Genomic DNA, 27362 nt, shown 5'->3' on the forward strand with positions numbered 1-27362 from the left:
ATGTTTACTTTTGTGCGATTTTAACAATACAGATTCTCTTTAAAGTTACCTCATGTGTTTATTTTAAATATTTTTACTCAGTACAGGTTCTCTTTAAGCTCACTGGCTCCAGCCTGCTGATCACCTGACATCTAACTGCTAAACAGTAACCAGCACAACTGCCATCTTCATGTTTGCTATTTCCCTGCATCAGTGTTTTACTTCAGCTTACATCTGGAAATATGGCTGAAGAAGGGGACTAGATCCCAGAAAGCTTGCATTATTTAACTTTATCAGTTAGCCATTAAAAGGTATTACTTTTACAAGACTTTGTTTTTTTCTACCTACAGAATCAAGCTGGAAACACTGGGGGGTAGGGCCCTGCCAGACGCACAATGTTATCATTGCATGTGTTAAACCTTATTCATGTGTGTATGCAGTGTTACCATATTGCATTACGCTCTACTTATCGTATGCAAGACCTTATGCATGTCTTTCACATTCCTGCGGTTTAGTGAATGTACATTGCCAGTAGTTTTTGATGAATAATTATAGCCCCCCAGTTTTGCATAAGATGGGGAGGGGACATGTGCTCTGGAATGTCTGTACTGCCACTTGGATCTCTTATTATCCGGTCCCTCTGCCACCCATGGGCATCGGTGTCACCAGGGCAGCAAGTGAAGCAAAAACACCACAACAGGGGCACAGACAGCAATATGAGCCTGACAGAGGGTGAAGCCCCTCCCCATGTAAAGGAACAAAAACACACAAAAAACAAAGTTTTACTAAGTAACTCACTAATAATCTTTAATGAATATCCCTATGTCTTCTGATGACAAACAAGCAATTCAGAAAACCAATCTCTATGTCCTGAAAAAAATCCTACAAAATGCTCTAAAAAATAAATAAGAATTAAGTAAAAATAATAATAAAATAAGTCTAATGATCTATTTCCGGGTCCCATTCCTAGAGATCCATCTCTTGTTCTGTTTCCTGGCCCTGGCGGTCCTGTTCCTCTCTCAGTCTGACAACAAGAAACTCTTTATCTTCTATTTGCTACAATTAAAAAACAAATACAAAAAAAAAAACCAAGCTTTAAGTTAACACATATAGTCATAAGAAGAAAATTCTCTTATAGTATAAAATGTCACTGACCATCTGCTAGCACATGAAAGCCAGGGTCGGACTGGGCCACAGTAGTACAGTATTTTCCCTCGATGGGCCCCCCTCCAGGTCTCTGGTGGGCCCCCCCTCCTTGTCTGACAGAGCTCCAATTGCTGCCTGCAGCACAAAAATTCTCTTCTCAGTGCTGTAATCACTCATGCTGAGAGCAGTGGTGTAGCTGAGGAGCTGTATGCCTCCATGCAAATTTTACAATGGGGCCCCCCAAGCACTCTATACATAACAATTGATACGACACACCAAAACCTGCCAATGACAACTACAGTGTCAGAGGAGCAAGAAGGGGATGGGAAATAGCTTGGTAATGATTACCACTGTTCATAGTATCTATAGAAGTGATTATTATGAGCACAGGACCATTCGAGAGGTATACTGTAGTTAAGGGAGGGCCCTTCGGGGCCCCTTTGGCCCAAGGGCCCCGATGCAGTTGCAACCTCTGCGGTCGCAACCTCTGCAAAGTAGGACATTACTTTATATTGAAGGAGGGGACTCTATGCAAAGTTTTGCTGGGCAGCAGTGTCTCTACACCATGACCATGCCCACCTTCCAGTGCATGGTCACGGCCTTTTTCACTGCAATCATGGGATGTGTGGGCCCCAGGTTGAAATTGGTTCTTTGGTGGGCCCCCAGTGTCCCAGTCCGACCCTGATGAAAGCCATCTGCTGCAGATCAATTTACTGGTAGCTAAATAATTACAGTAACAGAGATTTTCAAATTTTATTTTATACTGCAGCTTGCACATTGACACGAGCAAAAGTGAAAAACTGCAATCAAAATCAATTGCCCACCATTTGCTTCGACAAAATGCAGCAGAAATGATCACCGCACAGTGAGAGCATGCTACACAACCACTTTTAGGATACGCCCTCCACCCCCTAAAGGTGGCCATACACTGATCGAATCTGATCAGAGAGGGATCGTATGGCCACCTTTACTGCAAACAGATTGTAAATCGATTTCAGCCTGAAACCAATCACAATCTGCTGAGCTGCCGCTGCTGCCCCCCCTCCCCTGCATACATTACCTGCTCCGGCCGGCGCGAGTCCCCGCTGTCTTCTTCTCCGCTCCGGCTACTGAACTTCCTGTCCAGGGGAAGTTTAAACAGTAGAGGGCGCTCTACTGTTTAAACTTCCTGCCGGGACAGGAAGTTCTGTGTAGCTCTTGAGCCCGAAGCGGAGAAAAGACCAGGGGACTCGCGGTAATGTATTACCACTGTATTGCGTCGGTCGTCGGGAATTCGAACGCCGCTAACGACGCACTCCCGACCCGCCGGCGACCGAGAAAAATCTTCCGCACGGATGGGTCGACGGGAATCGACGGGAATGATCGATTTTGGACAGAAATCGATTGTTCTGTCAGCGGTGTGCGCTGCGATTTCACAGCCGTTTCGATCACTGTGATCGAAACGGCTGTATATCGGCGGGAAAATCGTTAGGTGTATGGGCCCCTTAACTCTGACTGCTGCACTGCACAGCATGAAAGGAAGTCTAAACTGGGGCATGATGTCACATGTAGGGCTGAGCAGGGACAGATGCAGGTCAGTGTAACCAATGGGTGAAGAATCACTGCCCTAATTGGACACAACAAGGCCCTGTACAAAGTCTATAGCTCACTAAAATGTGGGAATAACATAAGAGGGTGCAAATATATACAGTGAGACCAGTTTCAACATGTTTCACCCCAAAAGGCTTCATCAGGAAAACAATAGTGTACCGTGCAACAATATATAATAGAGACATAAGACCCCCCCCCACCAACAAAATTCCCAGCAGCAACAGCCCAAGTCAGAGCTGTAATTTGGGCTGTTACTGCTGGGAATTTTGTTGGTGCGGGGTCTAATGTCTCTATTGTATATTGTTGCACGGTACACTATTTTTTTTCCCTGACGAAGCCTTTCGAGTGAAACATGTTGAAACTGGTGTCACTGTATATATTTGCACCCTCTTATGTTATTCCTACATTTTAGTGAGCTATAGACTTTGTACAGGGCCTTGTTGTGTCCAATTAGGGCAGTGATTCTTCACCCATTGGTTACACTGACCTGCACCTGTCACTGCTCAGCCTTATATGTGTGTGAGATAGCCATACCCCTCCCTACGATTCACATATTAGGGAGGTGGGAAATCAGCGAGAACCCGAGCCCACCTGTGGGGCATGTGAGCCTCCCACACTGACCCACGTGGGGAGGTCTCTTCACCTGTCCAGACTCCAGTATATTAGATGTTGTGCACCTTAGAACTATTGACCTCTGGCAGGGGCGTAACTAGAAATTACCGGGCCCCCCTGCGAAACATTGGATGGGGCCGCCTCCTGTCAGGACAGAGCACTCGGGGAGGGGTAGAGAGGTTGGGGGATGGATGTTGTACACAAGAGCCTGCTGCACAATGAATAGGTTCTGTCTACAAATCCTTGTGTGCAAAACTTTGTATGATTCTTTATCAGTGGCTGAGCAGATGCAGTCATTAGAACAATTTTACAGAGAGCAGAACATTTTTTTCTCTCCTTGCCCTTAGTTGTCAGTCTCTCAGGACGGGGCCCTCTGTGGCTTCTGGGCCCCCCTGCGGCTGCATCCTTTGCAGGGTCTATTGTTATGCCCCTGACCTCTAGTACCTCATTGGGCTGTCCTATGGACTTAAATTAGTAATCCCGCTGGCATTGCACAGTTCCTGCAGTTAGGACAAAGCACCCAGACCAGGTAAAAATAAAAATAAAATGGGAGACATACCTATTTTAGAAAGAAAAGGGTTTACATATATTTTTGGGGCACTAACTATTTTGGGGCATTTTTTTATTATTCTATCTGGATGTTACAACTAGTAATGATTGTAACCTGCTAATTACAATTACGCAAAATGTTCGTAATAACGGCCATACGGAATTACGTTTTAGACATTCAACTGATTTTGTGTAACCCATTAGTCATTTTCATGTGATTTTGTGGTTAAAGGATACCTGAAGTGACATGTGACATGATGAGATAGACATGTGTATGTACAGTGCCTAGCACACAAATAACTAGGCTGTGTTCCTTATTTTCTTTCTCTGTCTGAAAGAGTTAAAGATCAGGCATGTAAGTGGCTGACTCAGTCCTGACTCAGACAGGAAGTGACTACAGTGTGACCCTCACTGATAAGAAATTCACCCTTTTTATCTCTTTCTTGCTCTCAGAAGCCATTTTCTGCTAGGAAAGTGTTTTATAGTTGGAATGTCTTATCAGTGAGGGTCACACTATAGTCACTTTCTGTCAGGACTGATGCTACATACACACATGCGACAACGATCGTTCGTTGTGAACGACGAACAAACTTTTAATTGATGAAAGAACGACCTAAGTAAAGTTAATTTTTAAATGTGTGTAACGATCTGATCGTTAGAACAAACGTTACATCATGTAAAGCAACTATTGCGCTTGCGCAGAAAAATGAGAAGTTTCATAGAGAAATAGCGAAATGCGCATGTCAAGCCTAGTACGAACGACCGTTTCCAACGATGTACTACTTTTGCAAACGATCGTCGTTGGAAAAAATCCGCCAAGCTAGATCGTTCGTTTTCAACGATCTAGCTCGTCCGTCGTTAGACTTAATGATCGTTGGTTGCTTTTTTTTAAACGATCGTCGTTTGAAACGATCGGGGAACGATCGTTTCAAACGACTATAGTCGCATGTGTGTACGCACCTTGAGTCAGCCACTGACATACCTGATATTTAACTCTTTCAGAGAGAGATACACATGTCTATCTCATCGTGTCACATGCTGCTTCGGGTATCCTTTAATGGCTAAGCCCCCATACCTGCTATTGGCACACAAATTGCTATGTATGTTAAGGAGAAGGGTAGGAACAAAAAAAAGGCTAAAAAATAATTTTTCAAAAAGACCTCGTAGTTTTTGAGAAAATCAATTTTAAAAATGCAAAGGAAAAATGTTTTTTTCTAAAAACTCAGAAAAATGACAGTTTAAAAACCATTTTTCCTTTCCAGTTTATTTATAAATTGATTTTCTCAAAAACTACCAGGTCTTTTTTGTAAAATTATTTTTTAGCTTTTTTCCCCCCACTACTCCCTTTACCCTACAAAGCAATTTTGGTGACGATAGCATGTGTGGCTGCTTTGCTATTAACCGCTAAAGTCGGCATTGGCGTAGCAATCTCCTGCGACCCCCACCATCGCAGGGGGTTCAGAGGCCTTTTAGGCTCCTCCTCCTTCCTCTCCCCAACCACAAGTGCAGCCAGTTAGCAAAGAAACCTCCGATTTTACTCACAAAAACGATGTGCAGGAGCATGTCATTTTCCTGCTTCTCAGCAAAACACCCTGTTGCCATTCACTGGCTCCCAATCCCGTGGGTTTCGGGGACCAATGGGGGGCCCCATTCTATCATTTTTGCAGGGGGCCCTGTTAAGTCTAGTTACGCCCCTGAAAATCGGCACAAAATTAAGCGAAAATTGTGCAAAATTACAGTTCCTGAATATATTTACAAACCAAATTAGGATTTTACAAGAAATGTATGATTTTGCATTGAAATTGCGAATTACAATACAAACTTACATTTATGCAAAATTTGTGCTAAACACTAGTTACAACCCCTTTAAAATTTCAGCTTTCACCTTAAAGAGAACCCAAGGCGAGTATTTGAAATCTTAAGAGACCACAGAGGCATGTCCTGTGCATAATGACATGCCTCTGGACATTTCTGTATTGCCGCCTCTAGTCCTCCCCAGGTCTCCTGTGCCCCCCTGTAAAACCGCCCGGCTAGTCTCCTTGTAGCTAGCCGTCTATTTACCTTCTGTATGTCATTCAGTGCGCGCTCCCCCGCCTCTGTCCCCGCCTCTGCCTGCCTCCTGTGAGCTTCCACCAATCGGAAGCTAAGCTGCGATCCAGGAAGTGCCTCCCAGGTCGCGGCTTAGCTTCTGATTGGCGGAAGCTTACAGGAGGCAGGCAGAGGCGGGGACAGAGGCGGGGGAGCGCAGATTGAATGACATATAGAAGGCTAGCGACAAGGAGACTGTCGCTAGCCGTGCGCTTTTTACAGGGGGGCACAGCAGACCCCGAGGTGGGGGGACTAGAGGCAGCAATAGCGAGACCCAGGGGCATGTCATTATGCACAGGACATGCCTCTGTGGTCTCTTAAGATTACAAATACCCGCCTCAGGTTCTCTTTAATAAAAAAAAAAATAACATTTGAAAAGAAAGTTATACTTACATTAGACAGCAGATCTTTCAGCCGCTCCACGTCTTGCTCGTTTTGTCGCACCTGGGACACCATGGAGGTGAGGACGAGACTGCGGGGCGGGAGAGGAGGAGGGGGTGAGTTGTGGGGGACACAAGCTGTATGTTGTAATATTCACAAGTCACATGCATAAAGTCATGACCGCAAAGAGCAGGCTGATCTGACTTACCACAGTATAAAGAGCAGACTGTAGGCACTGGTCTCTGCTGTGGCATAGCTGAGAACCACCAGGACAGCAGGGGGCAGCGCTGAGCGGGTGCTGTTCTGTACCGCCTCCCAAGGGGTGTTGTACTCCGCAAACAGGCCGCAGGAGTGAGACGGGCGAACGCTGTTTGGAAATACAGTGTGAGAGTTCTTACATCATATAAATCCAGCTGTATATATTTAAAATCCGCCATGTGATAATAAATTGTCACGCCTGTATGTTTTGCAATAAGTATACTGAATGCACCTGGCTGGTTGGCTCCTGTGGTTCCTTGCTGAGAGGAGGAGAAAGGATGCTGCTTCCTCAGCACAGAGCTGATCACCTGATCACGCCTATCTCCTCCTTCTGAGGTGATTAACTCTTTGTGGTCAGCGCTGCTGCTCAGCAGCCCCATCCTTCTGCCCATTTACTCCCTGTTCCACGTGTAATAAGGCAATTAACCCGTCCCACACCTTCCTCCGTGTACCTATCCGCACCCTGCCCTGCCTGCGGTAAAAATCCATAACTCACTGTTTCTTTGTCTAGCCCTTTTAGAAAGACACTGAAAATAAGACTCCATTGTGTTGTAGCTGCAGTGCTGGCCACAAAGAGTGATTTTCTCTGCTGCATAGAGATTGCTTGTTTTTCAACAACAACAACAATAATAAGGCATAGCAGCGTCTCCCTGCCTAGAGACTGATACCGACAATAGGTTCAGTAGAAATAATTTTGTATATATTCAATGATTGAATGCTTCCATCACCTAGTGGTGAAGGAAAGCAATGCATACATTTCTATTGAGGAGGGGCAATGACACAGTGGGAGGGGTAATATGCTCTGGAGATGATATTGTTTAACCTATTTTGGTTCCTGGACGTAGAAACTACGTCCAGGAACCATGCGCGCTACCACGGCCGATCGCGCACGTGCACGCGCACTCCCGGCCGCGGATTCGGTAGCCACGGAATCAATGCATCGGGCTATGATGCCCGATCACTGATTCCTCTCCCCCGCTGAAAAAGCGACAGCTTCTCTCGGAAGCTGTGCTTTTTCTGGCCGTTGCCTCCCCTCTGCGTCACTCTAAGCGTGTGTTACGCTTAGAGTGACGTCATGTAAACAAACTCATGGCCGCCATCTTGTGGCCAATAAGTAAAACTACAACTAAAAAGTAAAAAAAATTAAAAACAACACACAATTACATTATAAAACTATAGTTTACATCCCACCCTCCCAAAAATACCCAAATAAAATGTTTAATATAAAAAAAAAACATTACAATAAAAAAAAACAACAACATGTAAATATTTACCTAAGGGTCTAAACTTTTTAAATATCAATGTAAAGATGAAATATTTCTATATTTTTTTTTTATTTTAAACTTGTAAATAGTGATAGATGCAAAACGGAAAAAAATGCACCTTTATTTCCAAATAAAATATTGTCGCCATACATTGTGATAGGGACATAATTTTAACGGTGTAATAACCGGGACATATGGGCAAATACAGTTCGTGAGTTTAAATTATGGAGGCATGTATTATTTTAAAACTATAATGGCTGAAACCTGAGAAATAATGATTTTTTCCGTTTTTTTCTTATTCTTCCTGTTAAAATGCATTTACAGTAAAGTGGCTCTTAGCAAAATGTACCCCCCAAAGAAAGCCTAATTGGTTGCGGAAAAAACAAGATATAGATCAGTTCATTGTGATAAGTAGTGATAAAGTTATAGGCTAATGAATGGGAGGTAAACATTTCTCAAGTGAAAACGACGGAACGCGAATGGGTTAAAGATCTGCCATTTCCATGTACCTATATACATGCTCAATTCTCGGCCAAGAACTGTCGCCTTGACCGAGTTAAAGTGGATCCGAGATAAACTTTTACTCATTGCATAATTGTGTTCCTTTCATATAGTTTATAGGGCATTCCTCAAGCCAAATACTTTTTTTTTGTTTTGTTTTAATATTCTAATTCCCTATAAACTAAACAATCCTCACCCACAGCTTTTCACAGTGCCTTGGCAGTGTAGCATGGGCTTATGGGAGCTCAGTTTGGGCAGGAGAAGGAGGAGGTTACTAAGCATTGATTTCAGAGGAAGATGGGAGGAGGGAGGAGGAGGTAAGCTGATAGCATCTCCAGCCCTCAGCCTGTGACAATGTGACAAACAGAACATGGCTGCCCTCATTGTAGCACAGGAAGAAATAATCATAAACTGTTGAAGCTGTTTGCAGCTAGATTTGCTGTGTAAACTATCTAAACTTTACTTAAGATATATAGACAAGTTACTTGTTATAGTTCGTTTTTCATCTTGGATCTGCTTTAAGGCTGCTGTTTGTACGCACCTTAATATATGAGACCTGTTACTTCATAGGCACACAGTAATAGCAGTAACAGTAATAATGTCACCTTGTCACAAGAAATATCAGCGGCAAGAAGACAGTCATGAGGCCCAAAAGTAGGACAAAATGGAAAAGGATCCTCATTGTGGACTCCCGGAAAAGTTTCTGGGACACGTCACACAGCCGGTACAAGGAGAACTGTGGGGAACACACCAAAAAACGCTGTGAAATAAGGTCTTCTTCTGCCCCCTCCCTCCCCACCCCCGGTGTCTGCTTCTGCCTCTCACCCTTTTTATGTAGAAGGTGATGAAGATGAAGAGGAGGTTCAGCAGTGGAAGGAGTGGGGCGTAGAACATTCCACCCAAGACCAGGGTCTGGCCGTACACCGTGTCCAGAGCGTTTTGGGCCAGCCGGAATTTTTCCTTGCCCAGCCAACGCACCACCCGGCACTGCCAGCGGGAGACAATGAGCCTGGGGCATGACAAGGAGAGACGTGGGGTTATGCATGACAACAGACAAATGTAAAATACACCACAAGCTTTGGGGAAAAGATGATACAAACCGCTTGATGTGTACGGACCTCTTCACACTAAAAGCAATGCATACCCCTCTCAACCACTTCCTTCCCACCACTTATTCTCCACCACTTCCTCCTCATCACTCTACCACTTCCTGCCCATCACCCCACTAACTTCTTCCCCACCACCCCACCACTTCCTCCTGGCCACTTCCTGCTACCACTAACTTCTTCCCAACCACTTCCTACCCACCACCCCACAACTTCCTCCCCACCACTTCCTCCTTACTACCTCTTCCCCACCACTTCCTCCTAACCAGTTCCTCACCACAACTCCACTACTTCTTCCCCACCATCATTTCTTCCCAACCACTTCCTACCCACCACCCCACAACTTCCTCCCCACCACTTCCTCCTTACTACCTCTTCCCCACCACTTCCTCCTAACCACTTCCTCACCACAACTCCACTACTTCTTCCCCACCATCATTTCTTCCCAACCACTTCCTACCCACCACCCCACAACTTCCTCCCCACCACTTCCTCCTTACTACCTCTTCCCCACCACTTCCTCCTAACCACTTCCTCACCACAACTCCACTACTGCTTCCCCACCACCATTTCTTTCCAATCACTTCCTACCCACCACCCCACAACTTCCCCACCACTTCCTCACTACAACTCCACAACTTCTTCCCCACCACTTTCTCACCACAACTCCACGACTTCTTCCCCACCACTCCCTTCCCACCACTTCTTCCCAACCACTTCCCCCCACCACTCCCTGGGCCTCTCCTTTACTTTATACAATGCCGCTTACCCTCGCCACATCCTGCCCATGGAGGTGGCCCGCCCCATTTAGTTGTACTGAATAGGGTTTCACCACTCGGTGCTCCACTGCAGCCAGCCGGCCACACCATTCGGCACCCTGGGTAATGGAATGGGCCCTCAGTGAACACATCAGCTGTTATGCTTTATGAAGAAATGTAAAGGAGGGGTATAATTATTGATAATGTCCTCTCCCCCTCCCCCTACCTGCGGGGAATCTGAAGGAGGAAGAATTCCATCAGCTGCTGGAGGAAATGGAACACAGACAGCTTATACATCTCCTGCCCCACGACCGTCTCCCAGCACTGCACAGACAAAGAGAAAACACGGCACTGAAATAAGGAGACACGGCATGAAGGTAATGCAAACACATGCAGAAAATGCATACATAATGGGGTCTGTTCATAAAGAAGGGGTGAACTGCTATCACAGCGCCACCTCTAGGTGATAAATCAGATCAGTTCTTTCACATTGGTTTATTTATAAAGGAATTGGAAAGAAGGAACCAAAAGAAATAAAGTAACTAAAAATCCTTCACACACAAACTACTACAGTGCTGCCCATAATTATTCATACCCCTGGCAAATTTTGACTTAAAGTTACTTTGATTCCACCAGCAATTAATTTTTTGACAGGAAATGACATAGGTGTCTCCCAAAAGATAATAAGACGATGTACGAGAGGCATTATTGTGGGGAGCATTTCTCATTTTTTATGTACATTTGAGCAAAAAGGGTCCAGGCCAAAATTATTCATACTCTTCACAAATTGTCACAGGCTGTGGGAAAATCCAAAGTCCTATACCATTCCAAATAGACCAAGCTGTTCTAAAGCATCCTTATTACCCTGATTAATTGGGAACAGCTGTTTTAATCAACTGAACAGGTGAAAAACAGCAGCTCTCTGCAATGGGTTTGTGGACAGCAAACACGATGGAGGCTGGCACTTCCATAAATATAAAGCTCTTTATTGTGACATCAATAAAAATGGCTATGCCGCATAGCCATTTTTATTGATGTCACAATAAAGAGCTTTATATTTATGGAAGTGCCAGCCTCCATCGTGTTTGCTGCAACTGTGATCTGGAGGTGTGAGGATCTATTGAGGCTTGGGCACCCACTTCTCCTGTTTTGAAAGAGTGCCACTCTTTTTACCATTGGATCTATGGGTTTGTGGACAGTCATGTCTAAGACAATGGAACTCAGTGAGGACTTGCAGCTGTGCATTGTGGCTGCTCACAAGTCAGGAAAGGGCTACAAGCCAATTTCTAAATGTTTTCAAGTTCCAGTTGCTACAGTGCAAAGTATTCTTAAGAAAGTACAAGATGTTCTGCCCTGTGGAAAATCTTAGAGGACGTGGACAGAAGCCAAAAGTGACACCTGTGCTGACCAGTAGGATAGTGAGAGAGGTGAAAAAGAATCCAAGGATCACCACCAAGGCCATCCTGGTAAATCTGGGCTCTGCTGGTGGCAATGTCTCAAGGCAGACAATCCAATGGACACTGCACACTGCTGGCTTCCACGGATGCAGACCAAGGAGGATGCAACTTCTCCAGATAAGGCACACAAAAGCTTGCTTGGACTTTGCAAATGCTCATCTGGACAAAGACTTCTGGTCTTCTATGTTATGGTCAGATGAAACAAAAATTGAATTGTGTGGTCACAATGTTGTTTGCTTCATTTGGCTTAAAAAAGGAGAAGCCTTCAACCCAAAGAACACCATCCCCACTGTCAAACATGGTGGTGGGAACCTAATGCTTTGGGGTTGTTTTTTCAGCCAATGGACCAGGGAACCTAATCACTGTAAACGGCACCATGAAAAAAGAGTAATACATGCGGATTCTCAACGACAACATCAAGTAGTCTGCAGAGAAATTTGGCATTGGCCATTAATGGACATTTTAGCATGACTGTGACCCAGAACACACAGCAAAAAAGTGGTGATGAAATGGTTAGCAGACAGCTACATTAACATTTTGAAGTGGCCCAGCCAGAGTCCTGACTTGAATCCAATTGAGAATCTGTGGAGGCAGCTAAAAATGGGTGATGGCAAGAAGACCCGACAACCTGAAAGTTTTGGAGCTCATTGCTAAGGATGAATTAGCAAAAATACCTGAAGAGACATGCAAAAAGCAGGTCTGCAAGTATAGGAAGCATTAGATTGATGTAATAGCCAATAAAGGCTTTTCTATTGATTATTGAGAAGGGTATGAATAATTTTGTACTGGACACCTTTTGCTCAAATGTAAATAAAAGCCGAGAAATTTTTTTTTCACCATAATAATGCGTCTTGTACATCGTCTTATTATCTTTTGGGAGACACCATTGTCATTTCCCGTCAAAAATATTACTTGCTGGGTGAATAAGAGTAACTTTAATACAAAATTTGCCAGAGGTATGAATAATTATGGGCAGCACTGTATATAGGTAACCAATTTATTATTAAACAACGCGCTTCCTGGGTTTTCTTCCTGATTCCTGAGACAACGCGTTTCCTAGATTTTCTTCACGCTTCCTCAGGTCTTTCAAGCAACAAAAAAGGGCCCCAAAACAGCAGAAGCACTCTCATAAGCGTTTCTATCATTTCCTGTGTCCATTTTTATTTCTTAAAAGCCCTCAGAAAGTGGCGTGGGTGGACACGAAAAGGGGTTGTCAGAAGTGCAGTAATATACTGTACTGGTCAATCCTACTGGTGATACCCGCGGGGGTGAGGGTGGTTTTACCCGCCTGCTTACACAGAGGTTGTCTTGGTGACAATCAGGGTTTGTAAGTACCCCCACAACCATTTTTAAAGGACGTCCGAAGTGAAAATAAACTGATGAGAAAAACAATTGTACCTATCCTCCTTTTCCTAAAAATGACTTTTTTTTAGATATCCCACAGTTTTATTATATATCTAAATCTAGTTTTTTACGTTTTGACCGTTTCATAGTCGCTGCTCCTTCATTGAAGTTTGCCAGAGTTCAAATCTATGAATTATTGACCCTTTTTATCTCTTTCCTGCTCTCAGAAGCCATTTACTGACAGGAAAGTATTTTATGGCTGTAATGACTTATCAGTGAGGGTTATGCCATAGTCTGACCCAGTCCGACTCGGTCCCGACCTGGACAGGAACTGCCACTTACACACTTGGGGCTTGATTCACAAAGCGGTGCTAACCTACTTAGCACGTCTAAAGTCTTTAGACGCACTAACCAGGGTGCTAAGTAGGTTAGCACCGGATTTCTCAATCAGATCGCGCGCTAACCTTGCGCGCGCAAAGTTTTACGCGCGCAAAGTTTTTACGCGCGCTAAGTCCCATAGGCTTTAATGGGCACTTCACGCGGAGCGCCCTGCGCTCTGTGCAGTACGCGCGTAAAGTTTTACGCGCATAAAGTTTTGCGCGCGTAAAGTTTTATGCGCGAAAAGCTTGTTTAGACGTGCTAAGGGGGTTTCCACAGGCGTGCTAACAGTTAGCACCGCTTTGTGAATCAAGCCCTTGATGTTTAACTCTTTCTAGCAGAGAAAGAAAAAAAGGAACACAGCCTAGTTATTTGTGTGCTAGGCACTGTACAGACACATGTCTATGTCATTGTGTCACATGTCACCTCGGGTATCCTTTAAGTTATTAACTTTCGACAGGAAGAAGTAAATTATTGATTCTTGGTCTCTGTCTGAAAAGTTTTGCCTATTTATATCTCTCAGTGTGTTATTATTAAAGGGACAGGGTTGAAGTCTGAGGAAGGCTGCACAGCCGATAGCTTACTCTTATTCTTTTAAGTTAGCCAATAAATGGTATCATCTGGATTTAAAATGTCTTATTATTAAAGGGGTAATCTGATTTTTTTTTTAACAGTGTCAAACAATGGTCGCCTACCTGAACAGAGGATTTACCAGCAGAAATACAAACCGTGTTTTTAGCACTACTACAAATGTGCACGGGAGATATTCTGGAAGCCAGAGTGCCTCTTTAAGGGATGTGCCAAGTGGGCGGGGAAATTATAATACAGAACAAATATGGCAAATACATCATATAAATAATAAGCAATGTCTATAATAACTTTAAACAACCAAATTGATAAAAGACAGAGTTTTTACCTGGAAAAGAGTGTTGTATCCGCAGCCGCCACAAGGGGCCATATCACCCCCCAAGCACAGGATCTTCTGCCCCAGAGAAAAGAAAAACATTCCCAGAGTCCCCAGCCGGAGGAAGACACACCTACAGCGGGGCACAAAGCCAGGGACATACATGCTCAATCAGTGGGGTAACTGCATTATACAATTCACTCTTTATCACACCATTCATAACCATTAAAGATACCTTAGTCCTAAAAATATGGCAAAAATGACCCCTGTGTGTGTATGTACTGCAGAGGCCTCAGTTTCCCTGCAAAGCAGCCTGTTCAAAAGTCCTGCTCGGCACATGCACGGGAGTGCGCATGTACTCCAGCGGAGATACTGCACATGCGCAGAGTAGCACACGCGCCGGGTACGTCCTCCCGCAGGAGTACACATGTACTCCAGCAGACATACTGCGCATGCGCAGAGTAACACACGCGCTGGGTATGTCTTCCCACAGGAGTGCGCATGTACTCCAGCGGACATACTGCGCATGCGCAGAGTAGCACACGCGCTGGGTACGTCCTCCCGCAGGAGTGCACATGTACTCCAGCGGAGATACTGCACATGCGCAGAGTAGCACACGCGCCGGGTACGTCCTCCCGCAGGAGTACACATGTACTCCAGCAGACATACTGCGCATGCGCAGAGTAACACACACGCTGGGTATGTCTTCCTGCAGGAGTGCGCATGTACTCACGCGGACTTACTGCGCATGCTCCGACCCCGTCGACCAGGACTTCGAAACAGGCAAAATGGAGCCTCTCTACACTACTCGCCATACACACACAGGGCGTACTTTTTACCATATTTTTAAGCAACAATTAGAAAGTGTTTGATAAAGCTTAGTGAATTGAGGCTAATATCTCACTTGGTATTACTGAATGAGTCATGACAGCTCTTCAGCTGCCTCTTATGTATGGCTTAAAGACCAGCTTAAAACCTGCCTGAAGGAGGCCACTTATAACGCATAACCGAACTGTGCTTCAGACATCTAAAATTAACATTAATCCAGTTTAGTATTGTTTGTTTCTTGTGTTCACGGCATTAGCCGGAAAAGCACATGGAGTTTCCTAGCTGAAGCTATATAAGCCCCGCCCTCTATCCATAGCAGCTGGGAATAAGCAGAAAGAGAGGCTGTGAGCGTGAGGGTCTCCCTAAGCTCTCAGTACCAGCACACTATAGCAGCACAGCAGTGGGTGAGAGGGTGTATTGTGCAGGGGAAGCCAGCAACCAAAACGGGCACCTTCCAATCTACCAGAGACCCCTTTATCCTTGAACATGTTGGAGGTGGAGGGGCAGCACAGTTAGCTGCTGGATATACAGTATTGTATAGGTGCATGAATCATAAAAGCATCTAAACACAATGTAAACAAAATAAACCTTTTCAAGTAAAGCAAAATGGGTAATAAAAGTCACTGCGTCTTAGCGTCTTAAAGGATACCACAGCCCACAGGCTGTGGTAAAATAAATACAGCATGTGTAGGGGAAAAAAAGGACATATTAAATAAGAGGTTTGCACACCCTGAGCATAGTATGAAGCAGATCTGCTGGGTGCTTGGTACAGTAAGACAGACCCGTGGGGAGGTCCTAAATAACAATGTAACTAGAAAAATACCAGCACACCAATTTTGCTTAGTGAATATATATATTGACAAAGGCAAAAATACATACAGCATTAGCAGAAAAAGTTGAAGCACACAGCATAGCAGTTAAACTGGAATGACTGAAACCTTATGCAATCCAGTGAGAGCACAAAACAGACGCAGGAAACATATGTACAAAGTTTAGGTTGCTAGACAAGTAGCAGCAAGTGATGTGTATAATATAGTATTTGAACAAATGGCTAACAATCCAAAATGTACACACAGTTAACTGCACAGAAAATCACCCTGCATAGATTACAATGAGAAAAAAGCATCAGAGTTCAAAAAGAGCAAGTAGAGCTACAGGGATGCAGGGGATGCCAAAAAACAAAAAGTGCTCAGAGATCCATTTACCCTGACAGCGCTGTTTCGGAGTGAATACTCCTTCCTCAGAGGGTAGCCAGGTACTGCTGCAGTGAGTGCTGAGCTGTTGGGTGCTTGAACGCACCTTATATACTGCTTCCTATGCCTAATGTGAGCCACCTGGACACCGGGGCCGGCCCTCTGGCATCAATGATGATACGAGGCATGCGTCTCGGCATCACGATGTCACTTCCGGTTCCGGCTGGCATCACATAGTGAGGCAGGCCAACCAGGCAGCCAAAAGGCCACTCCCAAGATGGCCGCCGCACATGTGCAGTGATGCCTGCCGACCAGGAAACAGAAGCTAAGCTAGTGACACAAACAAAAGTACACAAAGTGGAGATTCTTGAGCAAATTCAGTGTCCAATAGCAGTGTCCAGGTGGTTGATAAGATGAAAGCCTAAAACAAAACAAAAATAAGGGAAATTAGTGTGCAGCAGAAATTCTTAAAGGGACATACCCTAATGTTAAAAAGTACTTAAAATTACGCTGGATGCAATACTACACCACAGGGAAAGACAACAGGACTGCGACAGCAAAGTATGCCAGATAATTAACGAAGAAATGGAGACAAATCCACATCCTCATTCATACCATGAGGTGCAATGGAATCTAATTTGTACATCCAGTACAGCTCCCTCTGTAGGAGCTTCTGTTCCAAGTCCCCGCCACGATGCGGGGGTGTAACCACCTCAATCACCCTAAAACGCAGCTGGGACACATTGTGCCCTGCTGTTATGAAGTGCCTAGCAACAGGAGACTCCATCTCACCCCCCCGTATATTGCTCCGGTGCTCACTAATTCTCGAGCGAATCTCACGGGTTGTTTGGCCTACGTACAGCAGGCCACAAGGGCAAATCAGGCAGTACACCACATTTTTTGTGGAACAACTAGCAAAGCATCTAAGCGGGAAACGTTTACCCGAGCGTGGGTGTGGGAGAGAGGCGCCTCTCTGGACGAATCCACACTGTGTACAATGCCCACAAGGAAACATACCCAAAGGGGGAGGCCGATTGGAAAGCCAATTACCTCTTTCTGCTGGTGGTATGGTACTCCTGGCATGTACGAGGGCGTCTCGTAGATTATTGGAACGTTTAAACGCGCAGACTGGTTGTTCCCGGAAAGCGGTGGGTAATGTGGGGTCACTGCCGAGGATGTGCCAGTGTTTCCTGACTATTTTCTGTGCCTGTAAAGAAAGGGGGGAATAGGTTAATACCATTGGAAGTCGAGATGTGTCCTGTCGGGGATTAAATTGCAGAAGAGATGACCTGTCCCTCTTTGCTGCTCTTTGCAAGGCTCTGTCCAGATGCACTGGATCATAACCACGCTCCAAGAAGTGCTCGTACATGGTGCCTGCCTCCTTATAAAAGGATGAGTCATCAGAAGATATCCTTCTGAGGCGCAAGAACTGCCCATAAGGAAGGCCTTTCTTGAGCCTCTGAGGATGATAGCTTCTGGCTGACAGGTAGGTATTCCTGTCGGTGGGTTTGCGATACGGCGAAGTCTGTAACACCCCATCTTGACTTTTGACGAGTACGTCCAAAAAGTGTACATCAGTCCGACTATGCTCGAGAGTAAACGAGATGGTCGGGAAAAACCCGTCCAGATCGTTTTTAAACTGGAGCAATGAATCCTCTGTGCCAGACCAGATGAAAAAGATGTCATCTATGTACCTAAGCCAGCAGAGTGCATGGCCAAGGTACATAGGATGAGGGTACATGAACGATTGTTCAAACCAGTCCATGAATAGATTTGCGTAGCTTGGCGCTACATTGCTACCCATGGCTGTCCCACGCTGCTGTTGGTAAAATACCTCCTCAAAGCAAAAGAAGTTCCTAGTCAGAACCATGCTGAGCAGTTCCAGGAGGAACTCGGAGAGGGGTGGACTCAAATCCATTTTAATAAACGTGTTGCGAATGACAGCAATGCCCTCTGCATGCGGAATAGAGGTGTAAAGGCTTACCACATCCATAGTGCATAGAAAGATGGGGGAATTGAAAGTTCCAAAACCGGAGATCTTGGAGAGGAAGTCAGTGGTGTCCAGTAGGAAGGAGCGCATACCTGATACCCTAGGGCGGAGAACCTGATCAAGAAAAACAGCCAATGATTGAAAGACAGACCCGGTGCCCGCCACTATAGGTCTCCCGGGGGGATTCACCAGGGATTTGTGAATTTTAGGAAGTACGTAAAAAAGAGGTGTAAGTGGAAAAGGAGTGATCAAAAAGTCATGAATGCGTTTAGAAATGATGCCAGCCTCGAGAGCGGAAGACAACAGTGTGTCCACGTCCCTTTTGATAGTCATTGTGGGGTTTCCTGTAAGTTTAATATAGACGTCAGTATCATTCAATTGTCTCAAAACCTCCCGTCTGTAGTCAAGTCGATTCATGATCACCGTGGCGCCCCCCTTGTCAGCAGGCTTCACAACCAACTCAGGATCATCACATAGGGATCTGAGTGCTGTATGTTCCTCGACTGTGAGATTAGGGTGTGATTGGCCGCGATTACTGCCGACAAGGCGGGCGTCACGCTTGACCATAGCTATAAATGTCTCCACCGCATGTGAGGTATTGGGTGGTAGCCACTTACTTTTGGCCCGGCACATGGTCAAGTTGACCTCGGGTGGGAAAAGGTTGGAGTCTGAGGAGGGTGTAGAGGTAGTCGATCGTCCAGAAAAGAAAGCCTTCAACCTAAGGGTCCTGAAAAAGTTAAAGAGATCACAGTCAAGGACTCATACCTTTCGAGTTACAAACAGGAGGTTTTGACAAAGAAGTTAGACAAGTTTCGTAGGGACACGCTCGATTATCAGGAGGATCGAGTATATTCTTGGCGACCAGAGCGACGTCCCAGGAGACGGCCTTATCAGACTCCCAGTAACCCCCAGTCAGAGAGTTCAGGTGAGGGCTCCTCAGGCTCCACTGATTTTTTAGGCCAACAACAATCCAAAAGAGGAAGAGGAAGAGGACGAGGAGGGGCAGGAAGCGTGAAAATCGACCCCAGGGCCACACGCAGCAAAACGCAAACGAGGACTTAGTAGTCAATTTATCATCCAGGACACTTACAGATACCGAATTACAGGTACTTAGACGAGGCTTGAGCTTCGTACCCACACATTCTGGTAGCTCCTTGGAACTTGACTGTGATCTCTTTAACTTTTTCAGGACCCTTAGGTTGAAGGCTTTCTTTTCTGGACGATCGACTACCTCTACACCCTCCTCAGACTCCAACCTTTTCCCACCCGAGGTCAACTTGACCATGTGCCGGGCCAAAAGTAAGTGGCTACCACCCAATACCTCACATGCGGTGGAGACATTTATAGCTATGGTCAAGCGTGACGTCCGCCTTGTCGGCAGTAATCGCGGCCAATCACACCCTAATCTCACAGTCGAGGAACATACAGCACTCAGATCCCTATGTGATGATCCTGAGTTGGTTGTGAAGCCTGCTGACAAGGGGGGCGCCACGGTGATCATGAATCGACTTGACTACAGACGGGAGGTTTTGAGACAATTGAATGATACTGACGTCTATATTAAACTTACAGGAAACCCCACAATGACTATCAAAAGGGACGTGGACACACTGTTGTCTTCCGCTCTCGAGGCTGGCATCATTTCTAAACGCATTCATGACTTTTTGATCACTCCTTTTCCACTTACACCTCTTTTTTACGTACTTCCTAAAATTCACAAATCCCTGGTGAATCCCCCTGGGAGACCTATAGTGGCGGGCACCGGGTCTGTCTTTCAATCATTGGCTGTTTTTCTTGATCAGGTTCTCCGCCCTAGGGTATCAGGTATGCGCTCCTTCCTACTGGACACCACTGACTTCCTCTCCAAGATCTCCGGTTTTGGAACTTTCAATTCCCCCATCTTTCTATGCACTATGGATGTGGTAAGCCTTTACACCTCTATTCCGCATGCAGAGGGCATTGCTGTCATTCGCAACACGTTTATTAAAATGGATTTGAGTCCACCCCTCTCCGAGTTCCTCCTGGAACTGCTCAGCATGGTTCTGACTAGGAACTTCTTTTGCTTTGAGGAGGTATTTTACCAACAGCAGCGTGGGACAGCCATGGGTTAGCAATGTAGCGCCAAGCTACGCAAATCTATTCATGGACTGGTTTGAACAATCGTTCGTGTACCCTCATCCTATGTACCTTGGCCATGCACTCTGCTGGCTTAGGTACATAGATGACATCTTTTTCATCTGGTCTGGCACAGAGGATTCATTGCTCCAGTTTAAAAACGATCTGGACGGGTTTTTCCCGACCATCTCGTTTACTCTCGAGCATAGTCGGACTGATGTACACTTTTTGGACGTACTCGTCAAAAGTCAAGATGGGGTGTTACAGACTTCGCCGTATCGCAAACCCACCGACAGGAATACCTACCTGTCAGCCAGAAGCTATCATCCTCAGAGGCTCAAGAAAGGCCTTCCTTATGGGCAGTTCTTGCGCCTCAGAAGGATATCTTCTGATGACTCATCCTTTTATAAGGAGGCAGGCACCATGTACGAGCACTTCTTGGAGCGTGGTTATGATCCAGTGCATCTGGACAGAGCCTTGCAAAGAGCAGCAAAGAGGGACAGGTCATCTCTTCTGCAATTTAATCCCCGACAGGACACATCTCGACTTCCAATGGTATTAACCTATTCCCCCCTTTCTTTACAGGCACAGAAAATAGTCAGGAAACACTGGCACATCCTCGGCAGTGACCCCACATTACCCACCGCTTTCCGGGAACAACCAGTCTGCGCGTTTAAACGTTCCAATAATCTACGAGACGCCCTCGTACATGCCAGGAGTACCATACCACCAGCAGAAAGAGGTAATTGGCTTTCCAATCGGCCTCCCCCTTTGGGTATGTTTCCTTGTGGGCATTGTACACAGTGTGGATTCGTCCAGAGAGGCGCCTCTCTCCCACACCCACGCTCGGGTAAACGTTTCCCGCTTAGATGCTTTGCTAGTTGTTCCACAAAAAATGTGGTGTACTGCCTGATTTGCCCTTGTGGCCTGCTGTACGTAGGCCAAACAACCCGTGAGATTCGCTCGAGAATTAGTGAGCACCGGAGCAATATACGGGGGGGTGAGATGGAGTCTCCTGTTGCTAGGCACTTCATAACAGCAGGGCACAATGTGTCCCAGCTGCGTTTTAGGGTGATTGAGGTGGTTACACCCCCGCATCGTGGCGGGGACTTGGAACAGAATCTCCTACAGACGGAGCTGTACTGGATGTACAAATTAGATTCCATTGCACCTCATGGTATGAATGAGGATGTGGATTTGTCTCCATTTCTTCGTTAATTATCTGGCATACTTTGCTGTCGCAGTCCTGTTGTCTTTCCCTGTGGTGTAGTATTGCATCCAGCGTAATTTTAAGTACTTTTTAACATTAGGGTATGTCCCTTTAAGAATTTCTGCTGCACACTAATTTCCCTTATTTTTGTTTTGTTTTAGGCTTTCATCTTATCAACCACCTGGACACTGCTATTGGACACTGAATTTGCTCAAGAATCTCCACTTTGTGTACTTTTGTTTGTGTCACTAGCTTAGCTTCTGTTTCCTGGTCGGCAGGCATCACTGCACATGTGCGGCGGCCATCTTGGGAGTGGCCTTTTGGCTGCCTGGTTGGCCTGCCTCACTATGTGATGCCAGCCGGAACCGGAAGTGACATCGTGATGCCGAGACGCATGCCTCGTATCATCATTGATGCCAGAGGGCCGGCCCCGGTGTCCAGGTGGCTCACATTAGGCATAGGAAGCAGTATATAAGGTGCGTTCAAGCACCCAACAGCTCAGCACTCACTGCAGCAGTACCTGGCTACCCTCTGAGGAAGGAGTATTCACTCCGAAACAGCGCTGTCAGGGTAAATGGATCTCTGAGCACTTTTTGTTTTTTGGCATCCCCTGCATCCCTGTAGCTCTACTTGCTCTTTTTGAACTCTGATGCTTTTTTCTCATTGTAATCTATGCAGGGTGATTTTCTGTGCAGTTAACTGTGTGTACATTTTGGATTGTTAGCCATTTGTTCAAATACTATATTATACACATCACTTGCTGCTACTTGTCTAGCAACCTAAACTTTGTACATATGTTTCCTGCGTCTGTTTTGTGCTCTCACTGGATTGCATAAGGTTTCAGTCATTCCAGTTTAACTGCTATGCTGTGTGCTTCAACTTTTTCTGCTAATGCTGTATGTATTTTTGCCTTTGTCAATATATATATTCACTAAGCAAAATTGGTGTGCTGGTATTTTTCTAGTTACATCGAAAAAAAGGACATACTCACCGCTCCCCTCGCTCCCAGCCGTCGGGTCCCGCTCGTCTGCTACAGCTCCCGGTACCGGCCGACTCATCTGACCCCTGGCCCGGACATACTGCTCTGCGCATGCGCAGTATGTCCAATCATCTTCCCTTCTGCCGTCGCATCATGACGGCAGAAGATCGGACACTCCCCCGCCTCCTCCCTGCCCAGCGTGTGCGCTCTACTAATAAAGCTAGCGTGACATGCTAGCTGGAGTCACGCTGGGAGCGGCGATTTGGAGAGAGAGTGGAGGGGGAGTGAGTTGGGATGGACGGGAAGCGGGCACTTTCATAATAAGATTAACCCACTGCAATGTCGGGGACTCCCTGTACTGTGACCATGCAGAGGAGGACACGGGGACACAAAGGGGCAAAGAGGACACAAGAAGGGACACATGGGGGGAAACAAGGGAGACAGAGGTGGACACGTGGAGACACAAGAGGTACAGTGGCTTGCAAAAGTATTCGGCCCCCTTGAAGTTTTCCACATTTTGTCACATTACTGCCACAAACATGCATCAATTTTATTGGAATTCCATGTGAAAGACCAATACAAAGTGGTGTACACGTGAGAAGTGGATCGAAAATCATACATGATTCCAAACATTTTTTACAAATCAATAACTGCAAAGTGGGGTGTGCGTAATTATTCGGTCCCCCTGAGTCAATACTTTGTAGAACCACCTTTTGCTGCAATTACAGCTGCCAGTCTTTTAGGGTATGTCTCTACCAGCTTTGCACATCTAGAGACTGAAATCCTTGCCCATTCTTCTTTGCAAAACAGCTCCAGCTCAGTCAGATTAGATGGACAGCGTTTGTGAACAGCAGTTTTCAGATCTTGCCACAGATTCTCGATTGAATTTAGATCTGGACTTTGACTGGGACATTCTAACACATAGATATGTTTTGTTTTAAACCATTCCATTGTTGCCCTGGCTTTATGTTTAGGGTCATTGTCCTGCTGAAAGGTGAACCTCCACCCCAGTCTCAAGCCTTTTGCAGACTCCAAGAGGTTTTCTTCCAAGTTTTCCCTGTATTTGGCTCCATCCATCTTCCCATTAACTCTGACCAGCTTCCCTGTCCCTGCTGAAGAGAATCACCCCCAGAGCATGATGCTGCCACCACCATATATGACAGTGGGGATGGCGTGTTCAGAGTGATGTGCAGTGTTAGTTTTCCGCCACACATAGTGTTTTGCATTTTGGCCAAAAAGTTCCATTTTGGTCTCATCTGACCAAAGCACCTTCTTCCACATGGTTGCTCTGTCCCCCACATAGCTTGTGGCAAACTGCAAACGGGACTTCTTATGCTTTCTGTTAACAATGCCTCCCTTCTTGCCACTCTTCCATAAAGGCCAACTTTGTACAGTGCATGACTAATAGTTGTCCTATTAGTCATCAGAGTCCCCCACCTGAGCTGTAGATCTCTGCAGCTCGTCCAGAGTCACCATGGGCCTCTTGACTGCATTTCGGATCAGCGCTCTCCTTGTTCGGCCTGTGAGTTTAGGCGGATGGCCTTGTCTTGGTAGGTTTACAGTTGTGCCATACTCCTTCCATTTCTGAATGATCACTTGAACAGTGCTCCATGGGATGTTCAAGGCTTTGGAAATCTTTTTGTAGCCTAAGCCTGCTTTAAATTTCTCAATAACTTGATCCCTGACCTGTCTTGTGTGTTCTTTGAACTTCACGGTATTGTTGCTCCCAATATTCTCTTAGACAACCTCTGAGGCCCTCACAGAGCAGCTGTATTTGTACTGACATTAGATTACTCACAGGTGCACTCTATTTAGTCATTAGCACTCATCAGGCAACGTCTATAGGCAACTGACTGCACTCAGATCAAAGGGGGCCAAATAATTATGCACACACCACTTTGCAGTTATTTATTTGTAAAAAAATGTTTGGAATGATGTATGATTTCCGTTCCACTTCTCATGTGTACACCACTTTGTATTGGTCTTTCATGTGGAATTCCAATAAAATTGATTCATGTTTGTGGCAGTAATATGACAAAATGTGGAAAACTTCAAGGGGGCCGAATACTTTTGCAACCCACTGTACAAGGGGACAAGAGGTACAAAGGGGGCATAATGCACAAGATGCCCCTTCACCATGAATGCACCAGGTTTAGTATATATATTTTTCCCCTGGTGTTTGTCCGCTAAACCTATGTGCGTCTTATGGTCAGGAGCGTCTTATAGTACGAAAAAAAACCGCTAACTATTTTCACTATGCGCTTAGCGGTACGGCTGGAGCTCTGCCATAAGAGGTGACATTATACTCTGCACTGCATGGATCATCATGACTGACCTGATGAGCGTGAGCGTGATCTCTGCACTCGGCGAATGACCCTCAAATTTCACCAGCAGTATAAAGAGACGAGGCAGGATGAGAAGGACCAGCGAGATGACGATGGGCACCAAATACTGGATCATCAGCTGCACTACCCCGTTACTGGGGGTCTGCGGAACACAGGAGGAGAGGGGGTCAGGCTGCAGCTATGAGGCAACCATTAAACGACGTTGCTTGCAAAGTTTTGACATTGTCGTTTTGGCATCAAAAATACTATTTTCCATTTTTAAAAAATATTTGCCAAAAATACCATTTCACAATATGGTCAAAGAAAGCAATTTTTTTTTATGATGTGAAAAAATAAAATCATTATTTCACTGCAAAAATTTTAAAAAAAAGCATTGAAATCTTTAATTTAGCATGAAAACTCGCAACAACTCACAAACTTGTTACAAAATGGTTTTTTATGTCATTTTTTGCTCAAAAGTTAAAGTTTACATTGTTTTCGCAAAAATGAAGGCAAAAAGAATATCATCATTTTGCTTATCACTGCGATCACCGTATATAAAGAGAACTAGCTGATGTAGGGGCCGTATTCAGTGTATGTAATAAATGATGAGGGCACATCTCTCTCTCCTATTGTATCTTAGGCCACATACACACATCAGACCGTAGTCTTTTGAAAATGAAAGATCACAGACCAATCTTACCACCCTTCATGTAGTATGAGAGCCATACTCTACACAGTCTATTCTATGGAGCTGAACTCCCCATCAGACAGAAATCTTTGCAAGATGCTGCACACACAGATGCTGTACAGACACAAAAGATCAGTATCTGCAAAAGATCTGTTCCTGCCAAAAATCCATTCCTGCAAATTGCATTCATAGTCTATGATATCTGCAGATCATCATACACACATGATTTAACTGACATTCATCTGCAGATCAGATCCACCAGGATGGATTTTTAGATCTGCAGATGATTGCTTGATCTGCAGATGAATGTCAGTTAAATCATGTGTGTATGATGATCTGCAGATCTCATTTGCAATTTGCAGGAATGGATCTTTGGCAGGAACAGATCTTTTGCAGATACTGATCTTTTGTGTCTGTACAGCATCTGTGTGCAGCATCTTGCAAAGATTTTTATCTCATGGGGAGTTCAGCTCCATAGAATAGACTGTGTAGAGTATGGCTCTCATACTACATGAAAGGGGGTAAAATTGGTCTGTGATCTTTCATTTTCCAAAGACTTTTATCTGACGTGTGTACCCACCTTTAGTCTTCTGGCAGGCAGTAGCCCTCCGGGATCCATGCCTCATTCATTTTGATAAAGGTGAGGTACTGAACACTTTTGTGACTTAGGCGACTTCTCTTCTCAGTGACAATGCCTCCAGTTGCGCTGAAGGTCCTTTCTGACAGGATGCTTGAGGCAGGGCAAGACAGAAGTTGGATGGCAAATTGGGACAGCTCTGGCCACAGGTCAAGTTTGCGCACCCAGTAGTCCAAGGGTTCATCACTGCTCAGAGTGTCTAGGCGAGGCGTTGGACCAGGGGCGTCGCTAGCCCTATTTTGGGGGGGGCACATGCCCCCAATCTGTCCTGGGGTGCCACGGATCTCCGCCCGACCACCCCCTCAAGCAGCGGCTTCCTCCAGCCGCCGCCGCGTCACTCAGACCTAAGGATCAGGCGGCGAGCCGGCGACCAATCGTGCGCAGGGCCGGATTTCTGGAAAGGCCACAAAGGCCACGGCCTAGGGCGATAAAATCAGATAAGATAAGAAGGGCGGCATGACTTGGAGAGAGAAGAGGTCATATGTCAAAATTAATCACCTCTTCTGGTCCCGCAGCGCAGCCATCCAGCGCCCTGCTCTGCACTAATAGCTGAATTCCAGAGTTCCCCAATTCCAGCAAGTCTCTCTCTCAATCAACATCTGCTGTCACCTCATCTGATGATCAATTCCTCTTATCATGATCATACAAGTTGATGTGAGAAATACCAGGGATTTACATTACAAAGCAGATAGAACTAAGTTCCGCTGAGTTTTAATGCAGGCATTCAAAGACATCAGTGAACCCTGCTAATTTCTTCACTTTCTCCTTTAGAGTTGTGACACTGACCCCAGCAGCTGTAAATTACACTTTCTTATCTCTAGTCTACTTAAATTTATGGCTTTAGGGTTTTTTTTTCTTCCTAGCCAGCAGTGGTCTCAGTTAACTCTTTCCTGACTCATTTTCTGTTCCTACCATCTATGAGAGGAATAAAAATGCTGTTTGCTTTACTTTCATTGTTAAACTGTCACTGTCACCTGATCTGTTACTACCTCTATGCTAGTCTGTATAGTTTGGCATCCTTCTCCTTTCCTGCAGCAGTAAAGCATTGTACCATTTTAGCCACAGCGAAAGCAGAGAGT

At 45.4% G+C, this 27362-nt stretch overlaps 2 protein-coding genes and 1 long non-coding RNA gene across 3 annotated transcripts in view; 1 reads left to right on the forward strand and 2 right to left on the reverse strand.

Annotated features, from left to right (window-relative positions):
* Positions 1 to 602: 602 nt before the first annotated feature.
* TMC8 (transmembrane channel like 8) overlaps positions 603 to 27362 on the reverse strand; it is a 72023-nt gene continuing 45263 nt past the window's right edge. The window contains exons 9-16 of the mRNA XM_068264304.1: positions 24967 to 25118; positions 14329 to 14449; positions 10460 to 10557; positions 9195 to 9378; positions 8975 to 9105; positions 6554 to 6712; positions 6358 to 6436; positions 603 to 1035 (exon numbers count right to left, since the gene is read on the reverse strand). Coding sequence (XP_068120405.1) covers positions 946 to 1035; positions 6358 to 6436; positions 6554 to 6712; positions 8975 to 9105; positions 9195 to 9378; positions 10460 to 10557; positions 14329 to 14449; positions 24967 to 25118 — 1014 coding nt within the window. The 3' untranslated portion in view covers positions 603 to 945. The remainder of the gene's footprint in view (positions 1036 to 6357; positions 6437 to 6553; positions 6713 to 8974; positions 9106 to 9194; positions 9379 to 10459; positions 10558 to 14328; positions 14450 to 24966; positions 25119 to 27362) is intronic.
* Positions 16316 to 18844, reverse strand: LOC137542412 (uncharacterized). The gene is made up of 3 exons (XM_068264305.1): positions 18322 to 18844; positions 17388 to 17544; positions 16316 to 16758 (listed from the first exon to the last, which is right to left on the reverse strand). Exons 1-3 carry the CDS (start codon positions 18742 to 18744, stop codon positions 16715 to 16717), a joined length of 624 nt encoding a protein of 207 aa, XP_068120406.1. The 5' UTR covers positions 18745 to 18844; the 3' UTR covers positions 16316 to 16714.
* LOC137541282 (uncharacterized) lies at positions 20091 to 22256 on the forward strand. Its single transcript, XR_011025120.1, has 3 exons — positions 20091 to 20249; positions 21028 to 21184; positions 21814 to 22256. It is a non-coding gene; the product is annotated as an uncharacterized lncRNA (long non-coding RNA).

Source organism: Hyperolius riggenbachi, chromosome 12, assembly GCF_040937935.1.
Source record: "Hyperolius riggenbachi isolate aHypRig1 chromosome 12, aHypRig1.pri, whole genome shotgun sequence".
NCBI classification, from domain to species: Eukaryota; Metazoa; Chordata; class Amphibia; order Anura; family Hyperoliidae; genus Hyperolius; species Hyperolius riggenbachi.